The sequence below is a fragment of the Oryza sativa genome, chromosome 3, assembly GCF_034140825.1.
Source record: "Oryza sativa Japonica Group chromosome 3, ASM3414082v1".
Taxonomy (NCBI): domain Eukaryota; kingdom Viridiplantae; phylum Streptophyta; class Magnoliopsida; order Poales; family Poaceae; genus Oryza; species Oryza sativa.
This window is the reverse complement of record NC_089037.1, coordinates 33,828,601-33,849,467: the sequence shown is the minus strand read 5'-3', so window position 1 is coordinate 33,849,467 and position 20,867 is coordinate 33,828,601. Positions and strand designations below refer to the sequence as shown.

At 43.9% G+C, this 20,867-nt stretch overlaps 3 protein-coding genes across 7 annotated transcripts; 1 reads left to right on the top strand and 2 right to left on the bottom strand.

Moving 5' to 3' along the window:
* The first annotated feature begins 536 nt into the window (after positions 1 to 536).
* On the top strand, positions 537 to 8,470 carry LOC4334381 (probable aldehyde oxidase 3). Of its 2 annotated transcripts, none has more exons than NM_001418753.1 (10): positions 537 to 759; positions 3,117 to 4,793; positions 4,895 to 5,157; positions 5,278 to 5,487; positions 5,704 to 5,922; positions 6,245 to 7,198; positions 7,386 to 7,481; positions 7,618 to 7,716; positions 7,848 to 8,037; positions 8,122 to 8,462. In NM_001418753.1, exons 1-10 carry the CDS (start codon positions 606 to 608, stop codon positions 8,328 to 8,330), a joined length of 4,071 nt encoding a protein of 1,356 aa, NP_001405682.1. In that variant the 5' UTR covers positions 537 to 605; the 3' UTR covers positions 8,331 to 8,462. The 2 variants fall into 2 exon arrangements, with proteins under 2 accessions (NP_001405682.1, XP_066164282.1); XM_066308185.1 differs by lacking the exon at positions 537 to 759 and adding an exon at positions 1,475 to 1,583 and having other exon boundaries at positions 8,122 to 8,470.
* Positions 8,471 to 8,808: 338 nt separating this feature from the next.
* On the bottom strand, positions 8,809 to 10,175 carry LOC112938269 (LOB domain-containing protein 24-like). The gene is made up of 2 exons (XM_026023997.2): positions 9,975 to 10,175; positions 8,809 to 9,123 (listed from the first exon to the last, which is right to left on the bottom strand). Exons 1-2 carry the CDS (start codon positions 10,173 to 10,175, stop codon positions 8,809 to 8,811), a joined length of 516 nt encoding a protein of 171 aa, XP_025879782.2.
* A 1,081-nt stretch (positions 10,176 to 11,256) lies between these two features.
* On the bottom strand, positions 11,257 to 19,027 carry LOC4334380 (probable glutamate carboxypeptidase PLA3). Of its 4 annotated transcripts, none has more exons than NM_001402290.1 (10): positions 17,749 to 19,021; positions 16,607 to 16,849; positions 16,169 to 16,390; positions 15,955 to 16,023; positions 13,630 to 13,717; positions 13,168 to 13,251; positions 12,816 to 12,904; positions 12,352 to 12,465; positions 11,661 to 11,885; positions 11,257 to 11,551 (listed from the first exon to the last, which is right to left on the bottom strand). In NM_001402290.1, the coding sequence occupies exons 1-9, from the start codon at positions 18,796 to 18,798 to the stop codon at positions 11,703 to 11,705; spliced, it is 2,142 nt and encodes a 713-aa protein (NP_001389219.1). In that variant the 5' UTR covers positions 18,799 to 19,021; the 3' UTR covers positions 11,257 to 11,551; positions 11,661 to 11,702. The 4 variants fall into 4 exon arrangements, with proteins under 4 accessions (NP_001389219.1, NP_001389221.1, NP_001389218.1 ...); NM_001402292.1 differs by having other exon boundaries at positions 16,169 to 16,321; NM_001402289.1 differs by having other exon boundaries at positions 11,267 to 11,551; positions 11,751 to 11,885; positions 17,749 to 19,027.
* Between the last annotated feature and the right edge of the window lie 1,840 nt (positions 19,028 to 20,867).

The window sequence follows — 20,867 nt, the reverse complement described above, 5'->3', positions numbered from 1 at the left end:
GAGAATGAGGAGAGAGGAGAGGTGAAGGGGAGGGGAGGGGAGAGGAGAGGAGAGTGAGGGGGAGAGGAAAGGACTTAGAAAAAAATTCGGGCCATCTGCCATGTATATATATCACGCTAATTTTCGCAGGCGTTGCTTAAGTGGTCCGCCTGATTTTCGCAGGCGCCGCTTAAGTGGTCCGCTTGCGGACATCAAATTTCACCCTGACTTATATTTTTGTAGCCGGTCATTTGGCTCTAAACGTCATGTCCGCCTGCGAAAATAAGACCCTTACGTTGGGAAAAATGCTTTTTCTAGTAGTGCATGTTTCATAGTTTTTCTGTTAATATTTAAATTAAAAAATGTTAGCCATACCTTCACAAGAAAAAAAAAGTCCTAGCATACTTTTTAATTATTGACGCGTCAAAATTAACTTTTTAAGAAGGTTACATTGTTATAGCGGTTTTGCTATTTTACTTACAATAGATTTTTCAGCTCTTTTTTTTATTTTTCACATAGGATCTTATATCAAGATTCAGGTTCTCTCGCCGTCTAGCGCGTCTCCTGTCCTGCACCCGCGCGCGCGGGCTGTGGCCACAGGAGGAGGTAGAGGTCGGTTGATCGAGATGGGGTCAGAGGCGGCGGCGGCGGCGAGGGCGGTGGTGGTGGCGGTGAACGGGGAGAGGTACGAGGCGGTGGGGGTCGACCCGTCGACGACGCTGCTCGAGTTCCTCCGCACGCGGACCCCCGTCAGGGGCCCCAAGCTCGGCTGCGGCGAAGGTGAGAACTACCATCTCTCTCCTTCTCGATCTTAATTACGGCTGTTTGCTTCGATCTCTTCTTCTGCTTGCTCGTCGGAATCTTGAGCTATACTGGTCCATCCATTAATTCCATGAGATTTGGTGTTCGTCGGCATGTTTATTTCGCGAAAAGAAATTTTTTCCTCGTGTCACATCTGATATATCGGAAGGGGTTTTCGGATATGAATGAAAAAACTAATTTTTCATAATTCGTTTGGAAACCGCGAGACGGATCTTTTGAGCTAATTAACTGTCATTAGCACGTGAGTTATTGTAACACTTATGGCTAATCATGTACTAATTAGGCACAAACGATTCGTCTCGCGATTTTCTCCCTAACCATTTAATTAGTTTTTTTAATCTATATTTAATATTTCATGTACCTGTCCAAAGATTTGATGGGATGTTTTTTAAGAAAAAAAATTTGAAACTAAACTAAGCCTCATTCTTCCTTTGTTAGTCTGTCCAGTTTCTAGTCTGTTTTTTTTTGACGGTCACTTGATTAAGTCTGCGTGTAGTTTTTCTCGCCAGGTAAAATCTCCATGTAATTAAGTAGTTCTACTGTTTTTATTGGTGTTTCCCGGATGTGGCAATAATTAGTACTTTTTTTAGCACTGTTTAGCTCACCTGATCGCTGTACATGTCCTCCGGGAAGAGGAAATTAACCGTACGCAAGCACATATCATGCAGAATATCGTAGCAACGAATTCACAACAAACCAAGAAGAAGGTGCCCAGTAGCTTACTGGATTATCGTATTATTTGCAGTTGTTGGAGCGGAGGAGCTAGAAAACGAATTATCCAGGTTTTCCGCATGCAAATTGCACTTCTTTTTGTTTTTCTTTTGTTTTTTTTCTATTGGTATCACTATCAGGTAGCAAGTATATACGCAACTACTAGAACAACTAGGATGTATAGCTATCAGGTAGCATGTATGGAATATTGTGTCTAGGAGACATAACGGCAGAATATCAACCGGATATAACACCTACATACCGTGCATCAAAATAATTATTTCTCCATAAATTTTCTTCATCACAATTGTTTGTATAAATTTTCCAGGTTGTTTGTTAGCTTTAAACTATACGATATTTTCTTCATACCCACAAAAAATTAATTATAACATTTTTCATTATCTTAAAAGGAGGTTAACTTAATTTGTTTAAAACAAATATCTAACAAATTAAGTGCAAATTAAAAATAAGGTGATTTTCCTTTTAAGTTGAATGTTTAGGTGCTCTATTTTTTTTAACAAATCCTAAAAAAATATTATTATCAATAAATATGTTTTATTTATACCATAAAGCTGCCCCTCCTTCTAATTGGTTTCATACCCAGGCAATTTTTACATACATATATATGAGTACTAGAAAAATGACTGTGCGTTGCAACGGGTGAAAACTATTTTAATTTTATTATTGTTATAGGTTTAGTTAAAGTTAAATTCACTGTGGAAATTCGCTTGAATATATATTTTCTTAGAAAATCAGGAGCTGCAGTTAGGAGTCTGATTGTCTCAAGGCATGCGAGTGTATTTTAAAGAGATTTCTATACGACTCCTTTTGATTTTCAAAAGTGGACTAACTTAAAAACGGAGTCAAACACGGATATGTATTTCCAAATGCGAACAAAACTTAAAAACCGACTCAAACACAGATAACCTACAAGTACCGGCAAAATCATCTTCAATTTTTATAATAGTAGAAATATATATGAGTGAATAAAGAAAAGAGATCTACATACCTTATTTTTTATGATATACTTAATCTGTAGTATTTATTTAAAGTTCTAAAATATAAATCTCTACTATTATAAAAACTGAAGATGTTTCCGTGGTCCGTCATCCGTATTTGAGTCGGTTTTAATTTTATGTTTTGGTTTTAATCTATATGTCTTCTCTTCTCTACTTTTATAAAAATTGAAAATGTTTTTACCGGTATTTTGGTATGTCATCTGTGTATGAGTCGGTTTTTAAGTTATTTTGCTTTTGAAAAAAATACATATCCATATTTGAGTCGGTTTTTAAGATCGTTCACTTTTGGTAATACAGAAGAAATCATATAAGAAATTTATTTAAAAAAACTTACATGCTAACTTGAGGTGATTGGACTCCTAACTCCAGGCCATGATTTTCTAAAAATATATATATCCAAGCGAACTCTCGCAGTAAATTACATCTTAACTAAACCGTACAACAATAATAAGATTAAAATAAACTTCACCCGATGCAACGCAAGGGTATTTTTTTAGTTTAATACTAATAGAGTAACAGTGAGGGGGTAATTATCAATTTGACAGTACGGATAAATTACTAAGGATTTCTTCTTTTTTTTTTCAGGTGGATGTGGCGCATGCGTGGTCGTCGTGTCCAAGTACGACGCCGTCGCCGACGAGGTGACCGAGTTCTCGGCGAGCTCCTGCCTGACGCTGCTCGGCAGCCTGCACCACTGCGCGGTCACCACCAGCGAGGGCATCGGCAACTCCAGGGATGGCTTCCACGCTGTGCAGCGGCGGCTCTCCGGCTTCCACGCCTCACAGTGCGGCTTCTGCACGCCGGGCATGTGCATGTCCATCTACTCCGCGCTCGCCAAGGCTGACAAGGCATCCGGTCGCCCCGCGCCGCCGACGGGGTTCTCCAAGATCACCGCCGCCGAGGCAGAGAAGGCCGTCTCCGGCAACCTGTGCCGCTGCACTGGCTACAGGCCCATCGTCGACGCCTGCAAGAGCTTCGCCGCGGACGTCGACCTCGAGGATCTTGGCCTCAACGCCTTCTGGAAGAAAGGCGTCGACGACGAGCACGCTGACATCAACAAGCTGCCTGCATACTCCGGTGGCGCCGCCGTCTGTACGTTCCCGGAGTTCCTCAAGTCGGAGATAAGGTCGTCCATGGGTCAAGCGAATGGTGACACTTCGGCGGTGGTGGTCACCGGCGACGGCTGGTTCCACCCCAAGAGCGTCGAGGAGTTCCACAGGTTGTTTGACTCTAACCTGTTCGATGAAAGGTCTGTGAAGATTGTGGCATCGAACACCGGCTCCGGAGTGTACAAGGATCAAGACCTCCATGACAAGTACATCAACATCTCGCAGATTCCGGAACTCTCAGCCATCAATAGAAGCAGCAAGGGCGTAGAGATCGGAGCTGTCGTGTCTATCTCCCAAGCCATCGACATACTGTCGGATGGAGGCGCGGTGTTTAGAAAGATCGCTGATCACCTGAGCAAAGTGGCCTCGCCGTTCGTCCGGAACACGGCGACCATTGGAGGCAACATCATCATGGCGCAGAGGTTGTCTTTCTCGTCGGACATCGCAACTGTTCTTCTCGCTGCAGGATCAACTGTCACCATCCAGGTGGCCGCCAAGAGGATGTGCATCACTCTGGAGGAGTTCTTGAAGCAGCCTCCATGTGATTCCAGGACATTGCTGGTCAGCATCTCTATCCCGGATTGGGGTTCAGATGATGGCATCACCTTTCAGACGTTTCGTGCGGCTCCTCGTCCACTTGGCAATGCTGTGTCATATGTTAATTCTGCATTCTTGGCAAGAAGTTCAGTGGATGGATCATCAGGGAGCCATCTCATTGAGGATGTTTGCTTGGCATTCGGCCCCTTTGGGGCCAAGCACGCCATCAGAGCTAGGGAGGTTGAGAAGTTCTTGAAGGGAAAATTGGTTAGTGCACCAGTGATACTTGAAGCAGTTCGTCTTCTGAAAGGTGTTGTTTCACCAGCTGAAGGCACAACACATCCTGAATACAGAGTCAGCTTGGCCGTCAGTTATCTGTTCAAATTCCTGTCTTCCCTTACTAATGGCTTGGATGAGCCTGAAAATGCTAATGTTCCCAATGGTTCATTTACTAATGGAACCGCAAATGGTATTGTTGATTCCTCGCCAGAGAAGCACTCAAATGTTGACAGCTCTTATTTGCCAATAAAATCAAGGCAAGAGATGGTTTTCTCTGATGAATACAGACCTATTGGAAAACCGATCGAGAAAACGGGAGCTGAGCTCCAAGCTTCTGGTACATATTCTCTTATCCTAAATTCCTATTCTCAATCCGAGCTCACATGTTTTACTTTTAATTGGACTTTCATAGCCTGAACATCTGAACTTGTTATGCAGGGGAGGCAGTGTATGTCGATGACATCTCTGCTCCAAAGGATTGCCTCTATGGGGCATTTATCTACAGCACACACCCTCACGCTCACATAAAAGGTGTAAACTTCAGATCATCTTTGGCTTCACAGAAGGTCATCACAGTTATCACTTTAAAGGACATTCCTACCAATGGAAAAAATATTGGATCATGCTCCCCAATGCTAGGAGATGAAGCGCTTTTCGTTGATCCTGTTTCTGAATTTGCTGGACAGAATATTGGTGTTGTGGTACTTACATCTAAACCAACTTTCATTCAAATGAGGCAGAACTGGTAACATGTCTGAATATTCAGAAATTTTGTGAATAAATTCGAGCTTACCATGTCATATTGCCTTGTTGTCATTCAGATTGCTGAAACTCAAAAGTATGCCTATATGGCGGCGAAGCAATCTGTGATCGAATATAGTACTGAAAATCTTCAGCCACCAATTCTGACAGTAGAAGACGCTGTCCAGCATAACAGCTACTTCCAAGTTCCCCCATTTTTAGCTCCTACGCCAATTGGTGAGTTCAACCAAGCCATGTCTGAAGCTGATCACAAGATCATAGATGGGGAGGTATGTACTTAACACTTTTAAAAATAGACAGAGAGGTTATAATTGTGTGAACGCATGACTTAATATGCTAGTATAATAGTAGAACAATTTTGATGCACACTATCTATTGAGCAGCAGGTGCTAAGAATGAAAGGAGCAACCAAGATTATTATAGTTGAGAGTTCCTAACAATTTTAGGAGAAATACTTACACCCAATTTCTATTTTTTTGTTACAGGTGAAACTTGAATCCCAATACTATTTCTACATGGAGACACAGACGGCCTTAGCTATCCCTGATGAAGATAACTGTATAACCCTCTATGTGTCGGCGCAACTACCTGAGATTACTCAAAATACTGTTGCGAGGTGCCTTGGCATTCCATATCACAACGTCCGTATCATCACGAGAAGAGTTGGAGGAGGTTTTGGTGGAAAGGCAATGAAAGCAATACATGTGAGCATCTGACTATGATGATTTGCATTTGCAGAACAATTATATTCTTGAACTGGTGGAATTTCTCGTCTAACTCTGTAGTTATTCGTACTACAATGCATATGCTTTTGTTTAACAATTATAATAGTAGTACAATAGTATTTCATAACTAAAAATATTGTGAGAACTTAATACATATTTCATTGTTGTGGGCTATTTTAAAATGTGAACCAACTATCGACGGTTTAAATGTCTGTTTTGATAGCGTCATTAGCATGAACTTAGAATTTGTTTGGAATGCAGAAAGATCTAGATATGACCAGAAGTACCTGTTGTTTGACAGGTTGCAACTGCTTGTGCTGTCGCCGCATTCAAGCTGCGGCGTCCGGTTCGAATGTACCTCGATCGCAAGACAGACATGATCATGGCGGGAGGGCGGCATCCGATGAAGGTAAAGTACTCCGTCGGTTTCAAGTCCGACGGCAAGATCACGGGTCTGCACGTTGATCTCAGAATCAACTGCGGAATATCGCCGGACTGCAGCCCGGCGTTGCCAGTCGCCATTGTCGGGGCTCTGAAGAAGTACAACTGGGGGGCTCTCTCCTTCGACATCAAGCTCTGCAAGACGAACGTCTCGTCGAAGTCGGCGATGCGGGCTCCCGGCGACGCGCAGGGCTCGTTCATCGCCGAGGCCATCGTCGAACACATCGCGTCTACTCTCTCAGTGGACACGAACGCCATCAGGAGGAAGAACCTCCATGACTTCGAGAGCCTCAAGGTGTTTTACGGGAATAGCGCCGGTGATCCTTCGACGTACAGCCTCGTCACCATCTTCGACAAGCTGGCGTCGTCGCCGGAGTACCAGCAGAGGGCCGCCGTGGTCGAGCATTTCAACGCCGGCAGCAGGTGGAAGAAGCGGGGCATTTCTTGCGTGCCGATCACCTACGACGTGAGGCTCCGGCCATCTCCGGGGAAGGTGTCCATCATGAACGACGGCTCCATCGCCGTCGAGGTCGGCGGCGTCGAGATCGGGCAGGGGCTGTGGACGAAAGTGAAGCAGATGACAGCGTTCGCGCTGGGCCAGCTCTGCGATGATGGCGGCGAGGGCCTCCTCGACAAGGTCCGTGTCATCCAGGCCGACACCCTGAGCATGATCCAGGGAGGCTTCACCGGCGGGAGCACGACCTCCGAGACTAGCTGCGAGGCTGTTCGGAAGTCGTGCGCCGCCCTCGTGGAGAGGTTGAAGCCCATCAAGGAGAAGGCTGGCACGCTACCATGGAAATCCTTGATTGCCCAGGTGAGGATAGCAATATAGCATCCTTGTAAATTCTTGTTTGAGTTTTCTCGTCCTTAAAAAAACTAATAACTTTTTCAGTAAACTGCAAGCATCAGTAAAGAAAATATTGTTTTCTGAAAGATCATTGTGTCTGACAGCATTGTAAATTTACAAATTTGTGATGGCATTTGCTCGTTCTCGCTTTCAGGCAAGCATGGCGAGCGTGAAGCTGACAGAGCACGCGTACTGGACGCCTGACCCCACGTTCACTAGCTACTTGAACTATGGAGCTGCAATTAGTGAGGTACACACTAAAGATACCCAGATACAAATTACAACAGAAGCTCTGAAAATGCATTTGCCGAGCCAATTTGCTGAGCTTGATCTCCTTCTCAAAGCTAATGCATTGTCCATCCAAAATCTGCACATGAACACTCCAGGTGGAAGTCGATGTGCTGACGGGAGAAACCACCATCCTGAGGAGCGACCTCGTGTACGACTGTGGGCAGAGCCTGAATCCTGCTGTGGACTTGGGCCAGGTCAGTCAATCTACTAAATTACCTTCAAAATATCAGTTGCATCTGCAATTCTGCGCGTTGCAAAATCATTGCAAGAATGAGATGTAAATTATATGTGATCTGAATGTGCAATCGTTGTTTTTTGTGATCAGGTGGAAGGCGCATTCGTGCAAGGGATCGGCTTCTTCACGAACGAGGAGTACACGACCAACTCCGATGGGCTGGTCATCAACGACGGCACGTGGACGTACAAGATCCCCACCGTGGACACCATCCCCAAGCAGTTCAACGTCGAGCTCATCAACAGCGCCCGCGATCACAAGCGCGTCCTCTCCTCCAAAGGTGAAATCATCGTCTTCTTCCTTTGAGCACTGAAATCGTGAAGGAAATCGAAATCTGAAACTGTTTTGTGATCCATCGTGGCAGCGTCCGGTGAGCCGCCGCTGCTGCTGGCGTCGTCGGTGCACTGCGCGATGAGGGAGGCGATCAGGGCGGCCAGGAAGGAGTTCGCCGGCGCCGGCGGCTCGTCGCTGACGTTCCAGATGGACGTGCCGGCGACGATGCCGATCGTCAAGGAGCTCTGCGGCCTCGACGTCGTGGAGAGAGATCTCGAGAGCTTTGCTGCCAAAGCCTAGAGATAGTGGGTTCTTTGGCGTAGCTTTGTATAAACACCAACAATAATCTGTGCCTGGATTTGTGTTGATGTGGTATATATGTACAGAAGAAAAGTGTTTTTTTTTTTTGGAAAAATAAAATCATATTGATGGTAATGTTCTATCTTGTCTCATGGCTATCCAAATGAAAGGGAGTTTATTTTTTTCCAAAATGCCGATAAAAAGGAAAAATAATGCCATTCTTTTTTAGATGGGATCGGTCGTTGTTGGGTCGGACCGAACCTAGATATTATCGGGCGCTTGACGTGCCGTTTGTTAAAATAGGTTAATTAGAGCCGTTGATTTTTCATCCAACGGACGAGATGGCGTGTGCAGCGTTCTCCACCGCGGCGCCAAATTTCAGGCCACTCTGAATCTGAGAATGAAATGCAGTTTTATTACATGAAGATGTTACAGATTTCTGTCTCATCGCTCATCAGTCGACGTGTTGTGAAGCCAATCAAGGAAACGAGAATTCAGATGCGAAGTCTTCCAGCTGCCACGCGGCAGACGTCGTAGCCTGCTGCGTCGACGGTGCGCCGCCGCCGCCGCCGTCTCGCTGCCCCGGCGGAAGGGTCGTACGCGCGTGGGCGGCGGCGGCGCTGTGCATGGCGATCTGCGCGTGGGTCCAAGCGAGCTCGCACTGGGCGGCGCGGATCTGGTCCTGGAGGCGGTTGATGACGCCGGCGCAGCCGTACACCGGGTCCTGCACCCGCCGGTACGCCTCCGCCGCCATCGAGTCCGCCGCCCGCCCGCGCTCCTGCACCGGCAGTTGCTGCACGCAATACAACGATAGAATTGAGACGCGCATCACTGCGAAATTAACATATGGAGTATAGCTCTGTTCCAATTTGCAGCCCAATTATTAGGACGTGGATTTTCATCTCTCGAGAGGACATGTTTGCATGTCATCTAAATAGTTATTAAATAATTTAAAAAAAAATTGACAATATAGATTAATATAAAATATATCACTCCACAAATATGCAAAACCAAATTCAATTTCTATAAGTTGCAACAAAAATAACAAATTAAATTGAAAATAGTTATCGCACATTTACAACTATATTTGTTGTTTTTGTTACAACTTGTAAAAGTTGAATTTAAACTTGTATGTTTGTGGAGTGATATATTTCACATTAATCTATGTTACTAAATTTTTTTCATATTTTTTAATAACTATTTATGTGACATATGTGAAACGACGGGATATCCTCTCGAGGGATGAATTCACTTTCCCCAATTACACTACACATCAACAATTTTATCACTAACAAGTAACAACTTCGATCACGTGCCAACTTCTAACTGAATAAGGTGTACAGTGAGTGAGCTAGTGACACCAATATAGCCCCATATGTTTTTTTTTCAATTGCATAGAAGACGTAAACCAACGCACGCACACTACCAAGTGATAGTGAAAAGAGAAATTTTGATACCTCGAAATACTGCTAGATTTACATTGGTATTTTTTTTATTAATAATGGTAAAATTATTTTAGTGAAAAAACATACCACGCTCAAAAAAAAGAAAAAACATACCAGCTCGTGTAATTTCCGTTTAGAAATATGAGTGTGGTAGTATGTGTGGTATAGCTAGCTACTAGTAGTAGTGATCAGTGATCACCTGGAGCATTCTGGCGGTGTTGCCGGCGCCGAAGACACGCTGAACGCAGGCGTATCTGTGGGGATCGGAAGCCGGGAAGTGGGGCGCGAGGACGCAGTCGCGGGAGCACCGCCTGCGCAGGAACTTGCACGCGGCGCAACGCCTTGTCGCGGAGCCGCCGCTGTCGCTGCTGGCTTCCACGTCCTCCTCACCGGGGGACATGATCTACCGGGAGATCTCACGGAGGGGAGATGGAGATTTGGTTCAGGATCTCGTGGATCTTGGCAAGATTTTGCATGGGGAGATTGGGATTTGGCAAATCCATGGCCGGCTCTATGTATGTGCGTACGAGAGGAGAGGAGACGGTGGATTCGTCTCTACATGGAAGTGTGGCAACGGCTAGTTGGAGTATTTTGCATGGGAAAAAATTAACGCTATAATTATTTGTGATTAGTTGAATAATTGCACGAGAAAGAATACTAAGCAACGGCATGAGCAGATGCGCGAGCGCGAGCGCGCGCGCGCGCTACCCACGTTTCCGTTTTTTTCGCGGTTCCATTTCAGGCAGGTTTGGGCTGTTCCTGCCGGCTACCGTTTGTGGGTAGCTGGTAGGATTTTCGTTATTATATTTATTCCATTTAATTTGAGCTCACAGCAATATGAACGTGGTGTACAGTAAAGTACTCCCTCCCTCTTTCACTAAATGTTTGACGCCGTTGATTTTTTTAAACATGTTTGACCGTTTGTCTTATTCAAAAACTTTTGTGAAATATGTAAAACTATATGTATACATAAAAGTATATTTAACAATAAATCAAATGATAGGAAAAGAATTAATAATTAATTAATTTTTTAATAAGACGAACGATCAAACATTTTTTAAAAAGTCAACGGCGTCAAATATTTTAGGATGGAGGGAGTACTAGCTAATATGAGCTCTAGGTTTTTTTTAAGGGGGGTTTGAGGTGTGGTTGGCAGGGTTTGCCTTACTACGCGGTTAACTCCGGGCTCGGCGGTTTAAAAACCCTGGTAGTTGGTGGGCGGTTTAACATGCACTGGTTTTCCAAAGTGCTATTGGTCTCCTTTTCTTTTCTGTTATGAAAAAACAAAGACTAAATTGAGGTGCTAGGAATAGTTGGTTTGCCGGTGCAAATAATAGCTGCGATCCTAGTTTCTTCAAACTTAGCTTAGACTTCCATCAGACTTCCTAATTTCTGTTGTTGCTGTTCAGATTGCAATCCTGGCTTCTTGTTTTAATTAAGCATAATGCCCTCTAAAAAGAGTAGTGTCAAGAAACGCAATATAAAACCACCTTCGCACAGGAACAAGATTTCATTTCTCAAACCCCAATCGATTTTATTTATACACAGTTTTTATGGAGCCACAGAAAGGCTAGAGTATAAAGATTCGTTCCTATTACTGAATTCGCCTCTAAGAACATCAGCTGCTCTTTGGATTGCCCTAGAGATTTTCCGCACCTCATGCCGCACCGCCGCCTGCTGTTCTTTCGCGCTTCGATTGCTCGACCGGGAGATGGCGTCCGCCACCCCAGGGAAAAACGAGAGCTTGCTTTCGTAGTCCTCCGGAGGCGAGTACATCTAGCAAGAAATATAAAAGCGTGGTCACGCACAACATTTTTTTTTTCTAAATTTGGTTATGACTTATGACTTATGAATAGCGGGAGGCTTAAGAGTGTAAGTGGCTAACCCGCGAAACCCACTTATAGGCCAAAATAAGCCGCAGACCTGCTTATTTTGACCTATAAGTGGGTTCATGGCTGACCCACTTAAGGCTCACCAGATGCTTGAACCATCCTCTTCCCTGAAGTCCATCAGCTTGCAGAAAGCTTCTTTCAGCAAGTAGAAGACGGTCGTTCAACAATCGCCGCCTCATCAGAGAGTACCCATCGGATATATTTTGGTCCTGTAATTTCTAGAATGTTCCAAATCAACAAAAGAAAATAAGGTTATCATCGGCAATATAGATTGGTACAAAATATTTAAAACATGAGATCCAAGTGGCAAAATAAATGGCATCCATCATGGGAATGGAAAAATAACTGTACTGATATAATAATTTTTAAGAGAAAGCATCAATAATGTGATGTCAGGCACCAAAAGGATTACTAAGTTCTAAGAAATTAAAGTTATTGCCTGTATGTGCAGCAAAACTGCAAAAGGCAAATGTCTAAATAAAATTGGATATCCAAATATACATACTGCCGTTTCAAACTGGTTGTACATACAGAAGTGATATGCAGTGTGCAGAGTGAAAGAGCTAAAGAAGAAAATATCTTCAGCCAACCGCAACTATAATGGACTACAGACTACCTAATTACATGGAAACAGAAAGACAAAACAGAATATAAAGCAAAAGAAAAAAAGATTCTTGAACATACCTTTGCCTCTTTCAGAAATTCTAAGCCTGCATCAGAAAGATCTTCAATGGATCTATTCAGCAAATGAACCCATTTGCTATTTTCCATCATACTAGAGAATGCATTTGCATGCTCCTGCGACATTGCAAGTTCAAAATGTACATCAGAAGATGAGACCATGATGCTGTGGGAAAAGGAAATATACCCCTACTCTAATATGATCTATGAACCCATGAAGTTGGTCATCATGCGTGACTTATATTTGTGTTCTAAAGTTCAGTTCAACTAGATTGAGCATATGTGCATTCAAAATTGTCAATTACAATGTTGTTTTGAGCAAAACCCTGTTTTTGGGTCAAGCTCCCATTGCATAAGCAAAAATTGAATATGCTACATAAACATACACGTACAGTCCTTCAGGATGATAAATGCCAATCATATGAAAATGTTAAATGCTTGTGCTAATTCTGAAAGAATCGATGTACCTGCAACTGGGAAGCGTATGTTTGATAATCAAAAGGCAGCACAGGGTCATCTGCTAATCGAAGGGCCAGTAGTCCCCAAATCTCCACAACTGTTGAGCCAAAGTAAATGAGCATGATGAGTATTATAAGAGATGTGTACAACATATTTTAAAGCACAAAAATACCAAACTCAGCTGCGACCTTATGTCTAGTTCTATATGGGATAGTCCATAGAATTTTTATAATAATTGACTGGTCTTGTACCAGTGCATTCAAGTTAACAGTAATTTGAACAAGCAAAATTGTAGTTTGTAAGGTATTGCACATTTTCTCCCTTTCAGAATCATTTTAAAAGATCATTACTGCTACTTACTAGCCACGTGACGAAGAAACAGTGGATCACCATGCTTTTCCATCCAATGATACGAGTCAAGAGCCGTATGATATCCAGGAAATTCTGCGTATTAGACCAGTTAGATGATGTCCTGCATTCTCTCTAGAAAGTGGGGTGATGGGGAAATATTTTGTCTCTTCTAACTTTATCTTGGAACCAGGAAACGATTGAGAGATGTACAAAATTAAATCACATAGCTCAACAAAATATTTTAAAAAATGAGCAAGCAGTAACGATCCTAAAAAATGGGGTTGCATTAATGTCCTCTGCTTAGAAAACATATACTGTTCTCTCTTTTGAGAAAAAAACAGTTTATTTTTTGAGCAAAAAAAGCAAGTCTTTTTCTCCGTATATTACATGCTATATTGGAGAAGGAAAAGGAAAGTTATAAGTTAATTTAACAATAATAAACAGAAAGACGTGATTGCATGCTTAAAATACCTTTTCCATAGTATAAATCCATACAGGGGATCCCAGCATGATGTAGAAATGGAGCAAAGTCAGAATCAGTTCTGGCAAGTCTTTCTATCTGCGAATTCATTGTCAGTAAATAATCAGAACATATATATGAGTTAGACGCTCAAAAGATCATAACCAGAATTTTTTTTCACTTACGGTAGCAAGCGATAGTAATTAATTTACAGCACAATAAAAAAGTTTAGACAAAATCAGAGTGAAGTAGATGGAATGGCTCCTCGGGCGTCTGGCAGAATGCTTGGCCTCCTGCGCCAGAAGCTCACCCTTCAGGCACACAAGTGAGGTGATGGAAGGTACTACAGCAAGGAGGACCACAATAAGCAGTTTGTTCATTGAAGACAGGGAACAAGACAGATGGAGTGTCATGGACACGTGAACTGGCTGTGGAAATTAGTTGCCTAATTTACAGTTCTACACTTCACACATACACATGATTTTAATCATACACATCATAGGTACCTCATCAATCTACATTGTATTTGTGCACCCGCTGGTAAATAGGCATGGGAAAGTGGGACATACATGTGCCTGATATAGGTGAGGTTTTCCCCGCGCCAGTTAGGACAATTATTTCAGACGTCCTGGCTGGGTTAACATGGTAGGGACCAAGTTGTATAGCACTTAGTATGTGGTTGAGGCCTTGAGAAGCAATGGGCCAAGGCATCTAATTGCATGGTCGGAAACAAGAGTTTCAAAGGGACAGTGGGACTTGAGACAGTTGTTGAGTGAGCAACTGGGTGATGCATCACACCTTGATGCTCCTTGACCAAAGTTAGTCCAGTGATAAACCCGGACTGCATATTCTTAATATGTAACAGTATGCAACACAAAAAATGTATAACCAGGTACAGGTAGTTTGTAGCCTAATTTATTGGAACTGGAATATCCATCGACACAATTTGGTTATTATCTTATTCCACAATTCTATGTAGAAAGTGTGAATTTTGACTAGCACTAAGATTGCATGTGGGATCCAGACCTTGCATGCTCAACTTGATGGAGACAACCGAGTAGCGATTATTCTCTGCAACCGATACAGCTGACTTTCACATGCACCTTCAACTGGTACAGCCATGTCAACTTCAACAGAACGGAAATTTTTTCTACATAAAGGTATCGCCCTTAAATGGTAAATCTGATTGTCGTGGAAAGCAAATGACATTTTGTAAGGTTTGGAGCTTTCCATGGTATTTATGGAAGCCATCATTTGGAGTGCTTGGAGTAATTATGACGTGGGCTTGACACAAAAATGAGTGGGAGTCATTCCAGATGTTACAAAATTAGCTGTTCATGCCAACTAATCATTGCTGATGGATAAATTGTTGACCATATTTCATTCAGAAGGTTTTTCAAAAATTCTGACAAAGAATTTCAGCGAAACAATTTTGAAAGATCAACCAGCCAGATACCAAGTAATTAGTTAATTCATACTATGTGATAGTCCTAATAATTAGAGGGTTATCTTGGAGGTGCCACCCCCAACTAGCTTTAAGGTGGTCAGGGGCTTAATTCCGGGTTGGCCCAGCCTGTATTTGGCTAGTTTCTATGAATAGGTTTTCACTTTCAGGCCCCAGGCCACCTGGGCCACAGCCAGGGGCCTGCGTTAGCCCATGAAGGTGGTGAGGGCTAGATGCCTATATAAGGTGAAGTTATGAAACATGAAGTTATCGTTATCTTTTATTACTATTATTTTTGGTTCGTTCTTTGTGCCACTGATGCGTTCTACTAAACCAATATCGATATATCTTTATCTAAATAACAATTTCATGTATTTATATTACCTGTTTTGTAAGGATTTGAAAAAAAGAAAGAAGGAATTGCTCACGTCAGAAGTATAAGATCAGTGCATAGCAAGTAGTAATTTTCACTTTCATTTTTGTATAGTTGTCATGTAGACTGTCGACTACAACAAAGATTCGACGACACCAGATTAGCACATCTCGTAAGTATATCTTGTGTGGGGGATGTCTCACTCTAGGAACTGAGATCTATATGGGCCTGCCCCCTGCACTTGGAGCAACTGCACCCAATGTAGAACTGCATACCTTACCCTACTAAAAACTCAAAACAAAAGAACAACCAACTCAGTAACTCACTATGCAGAAGATTAGTTGTCGGCATAGATAATTCAAAGTTACCAACCCTGTAGTGTACAAAGTGTGACCACTAGATGGCTATTATAAAAGTGATGTTTGACTTTAAACCAGTTTAGAACAGCTAGTGACAACCTGGATTGAGTACATCTCAATATGTATATAGAAAAGCATGTTTAAACCTTCGAGATCTTACATTGATGCCTCCGGTCATTTTATTCCATGTATCATGGACTGTTTTTCCTTCAACATCTGGATCTTTTACCTAGAAGCAAAAAGTTCTGAATGAATAAACATAACTTCACTTCAGAACAATTCTAAAATTTGGTATAAATAGCTGAGTGGACTGAGGTTTCTAAATGAAAACCCAAGCTCATAGAAAAATGCAATGGAAACACATTAATCTCTACCTGTCTTGTAACATCGACCAAGAGGTTGTCCAACTGGGGGGTAGAACCAGCAAAAAGCCCAATTCCTTGCACCGCACAATCAACATTTAAGTAAGCTACAGCTTTCGATTGCAGATCTTCGAGGTTCTCTTCGACCCATTCAGTTGATCCGATCTGGAAAAAAGAACCTTCAAAATGTAGAAAAGAAATAAACGGGACACAAATAAATGAGATCTTTGAGAACTGTGACAGATGAATCAAATCAACCAGAAAAGTTCATTCAAAAGGATAGCTACGAACATGCCAACTATATATGATTTTTTTGTGGGGTTCCTTTCATAAAATGCAAATGCCATATATGTTACTTTGAAAATGTTAGGGTGTGGGGGCATCTGCATGGTTTCCTTTTTCACATGGTGTTCAGCAACATATTCTCAATTTTCTTTAATATGAACTCACCATTCCAAACTCTTCGGCATCCCAACTACAAAGAATGATGGTCCTCCGTGGTGTCCAGCCTGACTGCAGCATTATTCCAAGACGCCGAGCAATATCAAGAAGCGCAGATGTCCCGCTGTTAGGGTCAACTGCTCCATAGGTCCATGCATCTCGGTGGTTACCAAGGATAACGTAACGATCAGGTTCTTCGTACCCTTTAATAATAGCAAAAATATCCTGTATCATGCCCATCTTCCTGTCCTCCTTAAATAAGATATAAGAGAAAACCATTATGGTCTTGATTGTACTTAACTCTAAAACATAGTCTCATCTGCCAGTTATACAAATATGCAAAACTGTGCAAAAGAAAAGATGCATCCTGAAACACTAACTTGCCTGGAGGACAAGCACGGACAGCTATTATGCAATGCTTTATTTGTCCAATATATATAGCTCATCCAATTGAGAGACATGACAACAGATCCAGCATATAGAAACAACACAGAATAATGACAAATAGGCCTACAGCAACATAACAAAGGGAGCCATAAAAGCATACCACTTGCAAAACTTACGTCACAAGTGCTCAATGATTTGGTGCTCATAGCTCAGTATGCCCACAATAATATTTCTCATTCTGTATAAATCTGTAACAATAATAATCTAACTAAGTTTAACCAATATGCACTACAAAGGAGCAAAGGCTGGTCAATACGCTCAACATCAAGCATAATGCTATTTGTAGTTTTGTACACACTACCACAGATATAAAAAAGGGCTAATAAAACAACAGGTGCTAGGACCACTGTCCACTGAAACCAAAATAGTCAAGCGGACAAGGAAATGGTTACTGTGCTTCCTAATCAAACTGCAAATGTAGTGACATCTTTTACAGCTCAAACAATTTAGGAGCTTATCCAGAATCTCAACACGGCAGTTTACAACATGGACTACTACGATGACTCTTTCCCCATTCAGCACAGACGTCTCTCTTAAGTTGAAAACAAAATGGCAACAGCCTATCACTGGAAAACCCAGTCAAGATAGGTCAAAGGAGCGGTCCATGGCTTTGATTCCTGTTTCCCTGCAAACGTACCCAGCGTCCTTGTCTCTAAGCGAGTAATCATAGATAGACAATCCTCCAGGCGATTTGTATTTTATACCTGATATGTGAAGTTGACCAGAGTGGGACCAGGTCCAACGCCGCCGACATCCACCGGGAGTCCAACTCCGGTCTGCCAATCCGCCGGCAAAGCCGGGCCACCTAGTGTCCGTATGATAGCCGAAGCCGTCTTGCCCGACACCGGCATAGATGGGATGGCCGGAAACCGCCGCTTAACATCCTCGTGGTCGAAATCCAGGCGCTCCGCCCCGGCCGTGGCGGCCCACCCGGGGGTGAGCGGGTCGCCGGGGCCTCCGAGGATTACCGTGCCCCTCTCGACCCCGCCGTCCGCGTGGCCGGCAATGAGAACGGCAGCGGCGCTCCTTTCCGCGGCGCGGCGCACCACCCCGCCGCGGTAGCCTCCTCCTCGGATCGCCACCGCGACGCGGCCGCGGACGCTCACCCCGAGCCGCTCCAGCGTGAGGTAGTCCTCCTCGCGGCCGAGGTTGACGAACACCGCCTCCGCGACGGCCCCGCCGGACGGGGCGTACGCGTGGTACGGCCGCACGAGGCGGCGCCCGACGTCCGCCGGCTCGTCGAGGGACAGGTGCGCGAGGAGGGTCCGGTCGGCGCGGAGCAGCGCGAGGGAGGCGTGCCCCGGGTACGAGAGCAGCGGCGTGTACTCCCGCGTTAGGGTTCGGAGCCCCGCGGCGCGGAACCCCGAGAGCACCCGCGCGGCGGCGCCGGCCGCCGCGCCCGTCCCCGCGAGGTGCGGCCCCGCGGTGAGCGCCCGCAGGTCGGCGGCGATGGTCGCGTTCGCCCCCTCGGACAGGGCCAGGAACCGCGCGGCCGGGTCGTACTCCGCGGGGCCGCCGCCGCCCGCCGCCCCCCTCGCGGCGGGGCGGCGGTGGAGGACGACGAGCGAGACGAGCAGCGCCGCCCCGAACCCGACGAGGACGCGCACCGACGCGGGGGGCAAGCGAGCCAGCGCCGCGGCGGGCTGCGACAGCATTTCGCCGTGAGAGGCGAATGCGCGGCGTGCTTTCTCGCGTGCGAGTGCCACCCGTGCAGCGAGCAGTGCACAGCGCAGCGCTCTAGTTAATGCGGGCATTCGCACCGTGTTGAGGAGGGGGGCCCAAGCTCCATTTCGATAAGTACGCCGCCGCTTGGAACGCCTTTTTTTACGGGGGCGGAACGGGAAGCTTGGATTGGCTTTGGCCAGCGGTGGCGGTGGCGGTGGCAGTGGCGCAGCTACAGACGCTAGTGCGCTACGTGGGGTTTTTTGGCGTTTTTTTTCACCGGCTCGGAACAGGGTGTTCGGTTGTGGTGGTGGCCGTGTCGAGGGGGCCCTGGCCGTCGCCGGCAGCTCGCCTTTCCGGCGTGTGCCGCCGAAAGATTGATAGATCGAGCGGTGGACAGCGATGGGGCGCATCGCGTCCGGAGAGTTGCATGTTTGCAGCCGCGTGGAAATTCTGGTGCGTGATCGGGAGAGTGAGAGGATGCTCCATCGGGCGCTTTGGTTGGCGATGGATGGATAGGCTGTCGCATCGTGGATTCCTGGTGGCTATCTAGCAGTTCACCATGGAGTATATTGTTCCTTTTATTTTTGTTCGGGAATGTAGGTAGTGTATCCTTGATCTCATCCGAAGGCGGCTACTCCAAACAATTTGCCATATGGATAGTGGAATTGTGGCAAGTGCTCTTTACTTTTTATAGTATTATTGGATAAAATTCCGGGCATTTGCCACGGGAATATTGTTTGGCAGAGATGGAAATAAGGTGCAAATGAAAGAGATTTGTGGCCTTGATCAATCATAGAAAAAAGGCTATACACATTAGACTATGGATTGATCATTCGAAGACATCACGCTGAGGGGTTATGGTACATGTATAAACTTTTTCTTCAACTCTATGAAAGTATATAGGATTTGGATATCCTTTGAGATTATTATCAATTTTATTGACCACATGGGTTATAACGTACTCCATCCGTCCCAAAAAAAGATAAACCCTGGTTTCCGTATTCAACGTTTGACTGTCCGTCTTAGTTGAAAAAATTATAAAAAAAATTAAAAAGATAAGTCACGCATAAAATATTAATCATGTTTTATTATCTAACAACAATAAAAATACGAATTATAAAAAAATTTCATATAAGACGAACAGTCAAAGTTAGACACGGAAACCCAACGTTTGCCTTTTTTTTTTTTTGGACGGAGGGAGTAGTGTTCAGATTCTCTAGTATACTAGAACTGGAACCATGAGACTAGAGGGACGTGTAAACAATTCCAGTTTGCTCTTTTAACGGATGCCAGCAAATAGTACAGTTGTTAAAAAAAAAGTAGAGCAGTAGATTTAAAGGTTTGGTGTTGGTTCCACACCTAAGCAAATCAGATTGAAGAAGAACAGAAAAGGACGAGCACCGACGTATAAACAACGGAGTCCAACTGATACCAACTTTACCACTGACGTTTGCTTCACACCTACCAGTGTCCAGTGCTAAGGTGAGCAACAGAGCATATGCCGCTTTTTTAATTGAGTTAATTTCACTCATCACTTTTATTAGTATTAGTTACTAAAGTTTTACAATAAATTTAAGGTAACCCTATAGTTTTATTTAATCACCATATACATTTATCATATTTGCATTCCGGACCCAGGTTGATAACATGGGTGCCACGCCAGCTTTGGCCCAAGAACAACACAGGAGAGGGGTGGTCTAATCCACGGTCAATCACGCACAAGGGACGCACAATTGGAAACGAAAAAATAAGGCATGGACAAAACCAATACGGGTGTGATCTACGGAGGTTGCTAGTTGGCGTGTGCGCGTCAGCAGCGAGTATTCCTCCCTCCATTTAGTCTTAAGTAACTATATTAGTTAATGTACTTAACACTAATGATAGTAATTAGGAAAGATTCTAGAGATTTTTTTACTAACATATTGAAATTTTTTTTAAGTTAGATCTAAAAACTTTCGATTTAAGTTTCAAATTTTAAAAACTTTCAACTCAGATTTGAAAACTTTCACCTTGAAATTTGAAAACTTTCTACTCAGATTCGAAAACTTTCAAGTCCAGATTTGAAAATTTTAAAAACTTTCAATTTGAGATTTGAAAACTTTCAACTCGAGATTTGAAAACTTTCAAGTTGAGATTTTGAAAACTTTCAAATCTAAGA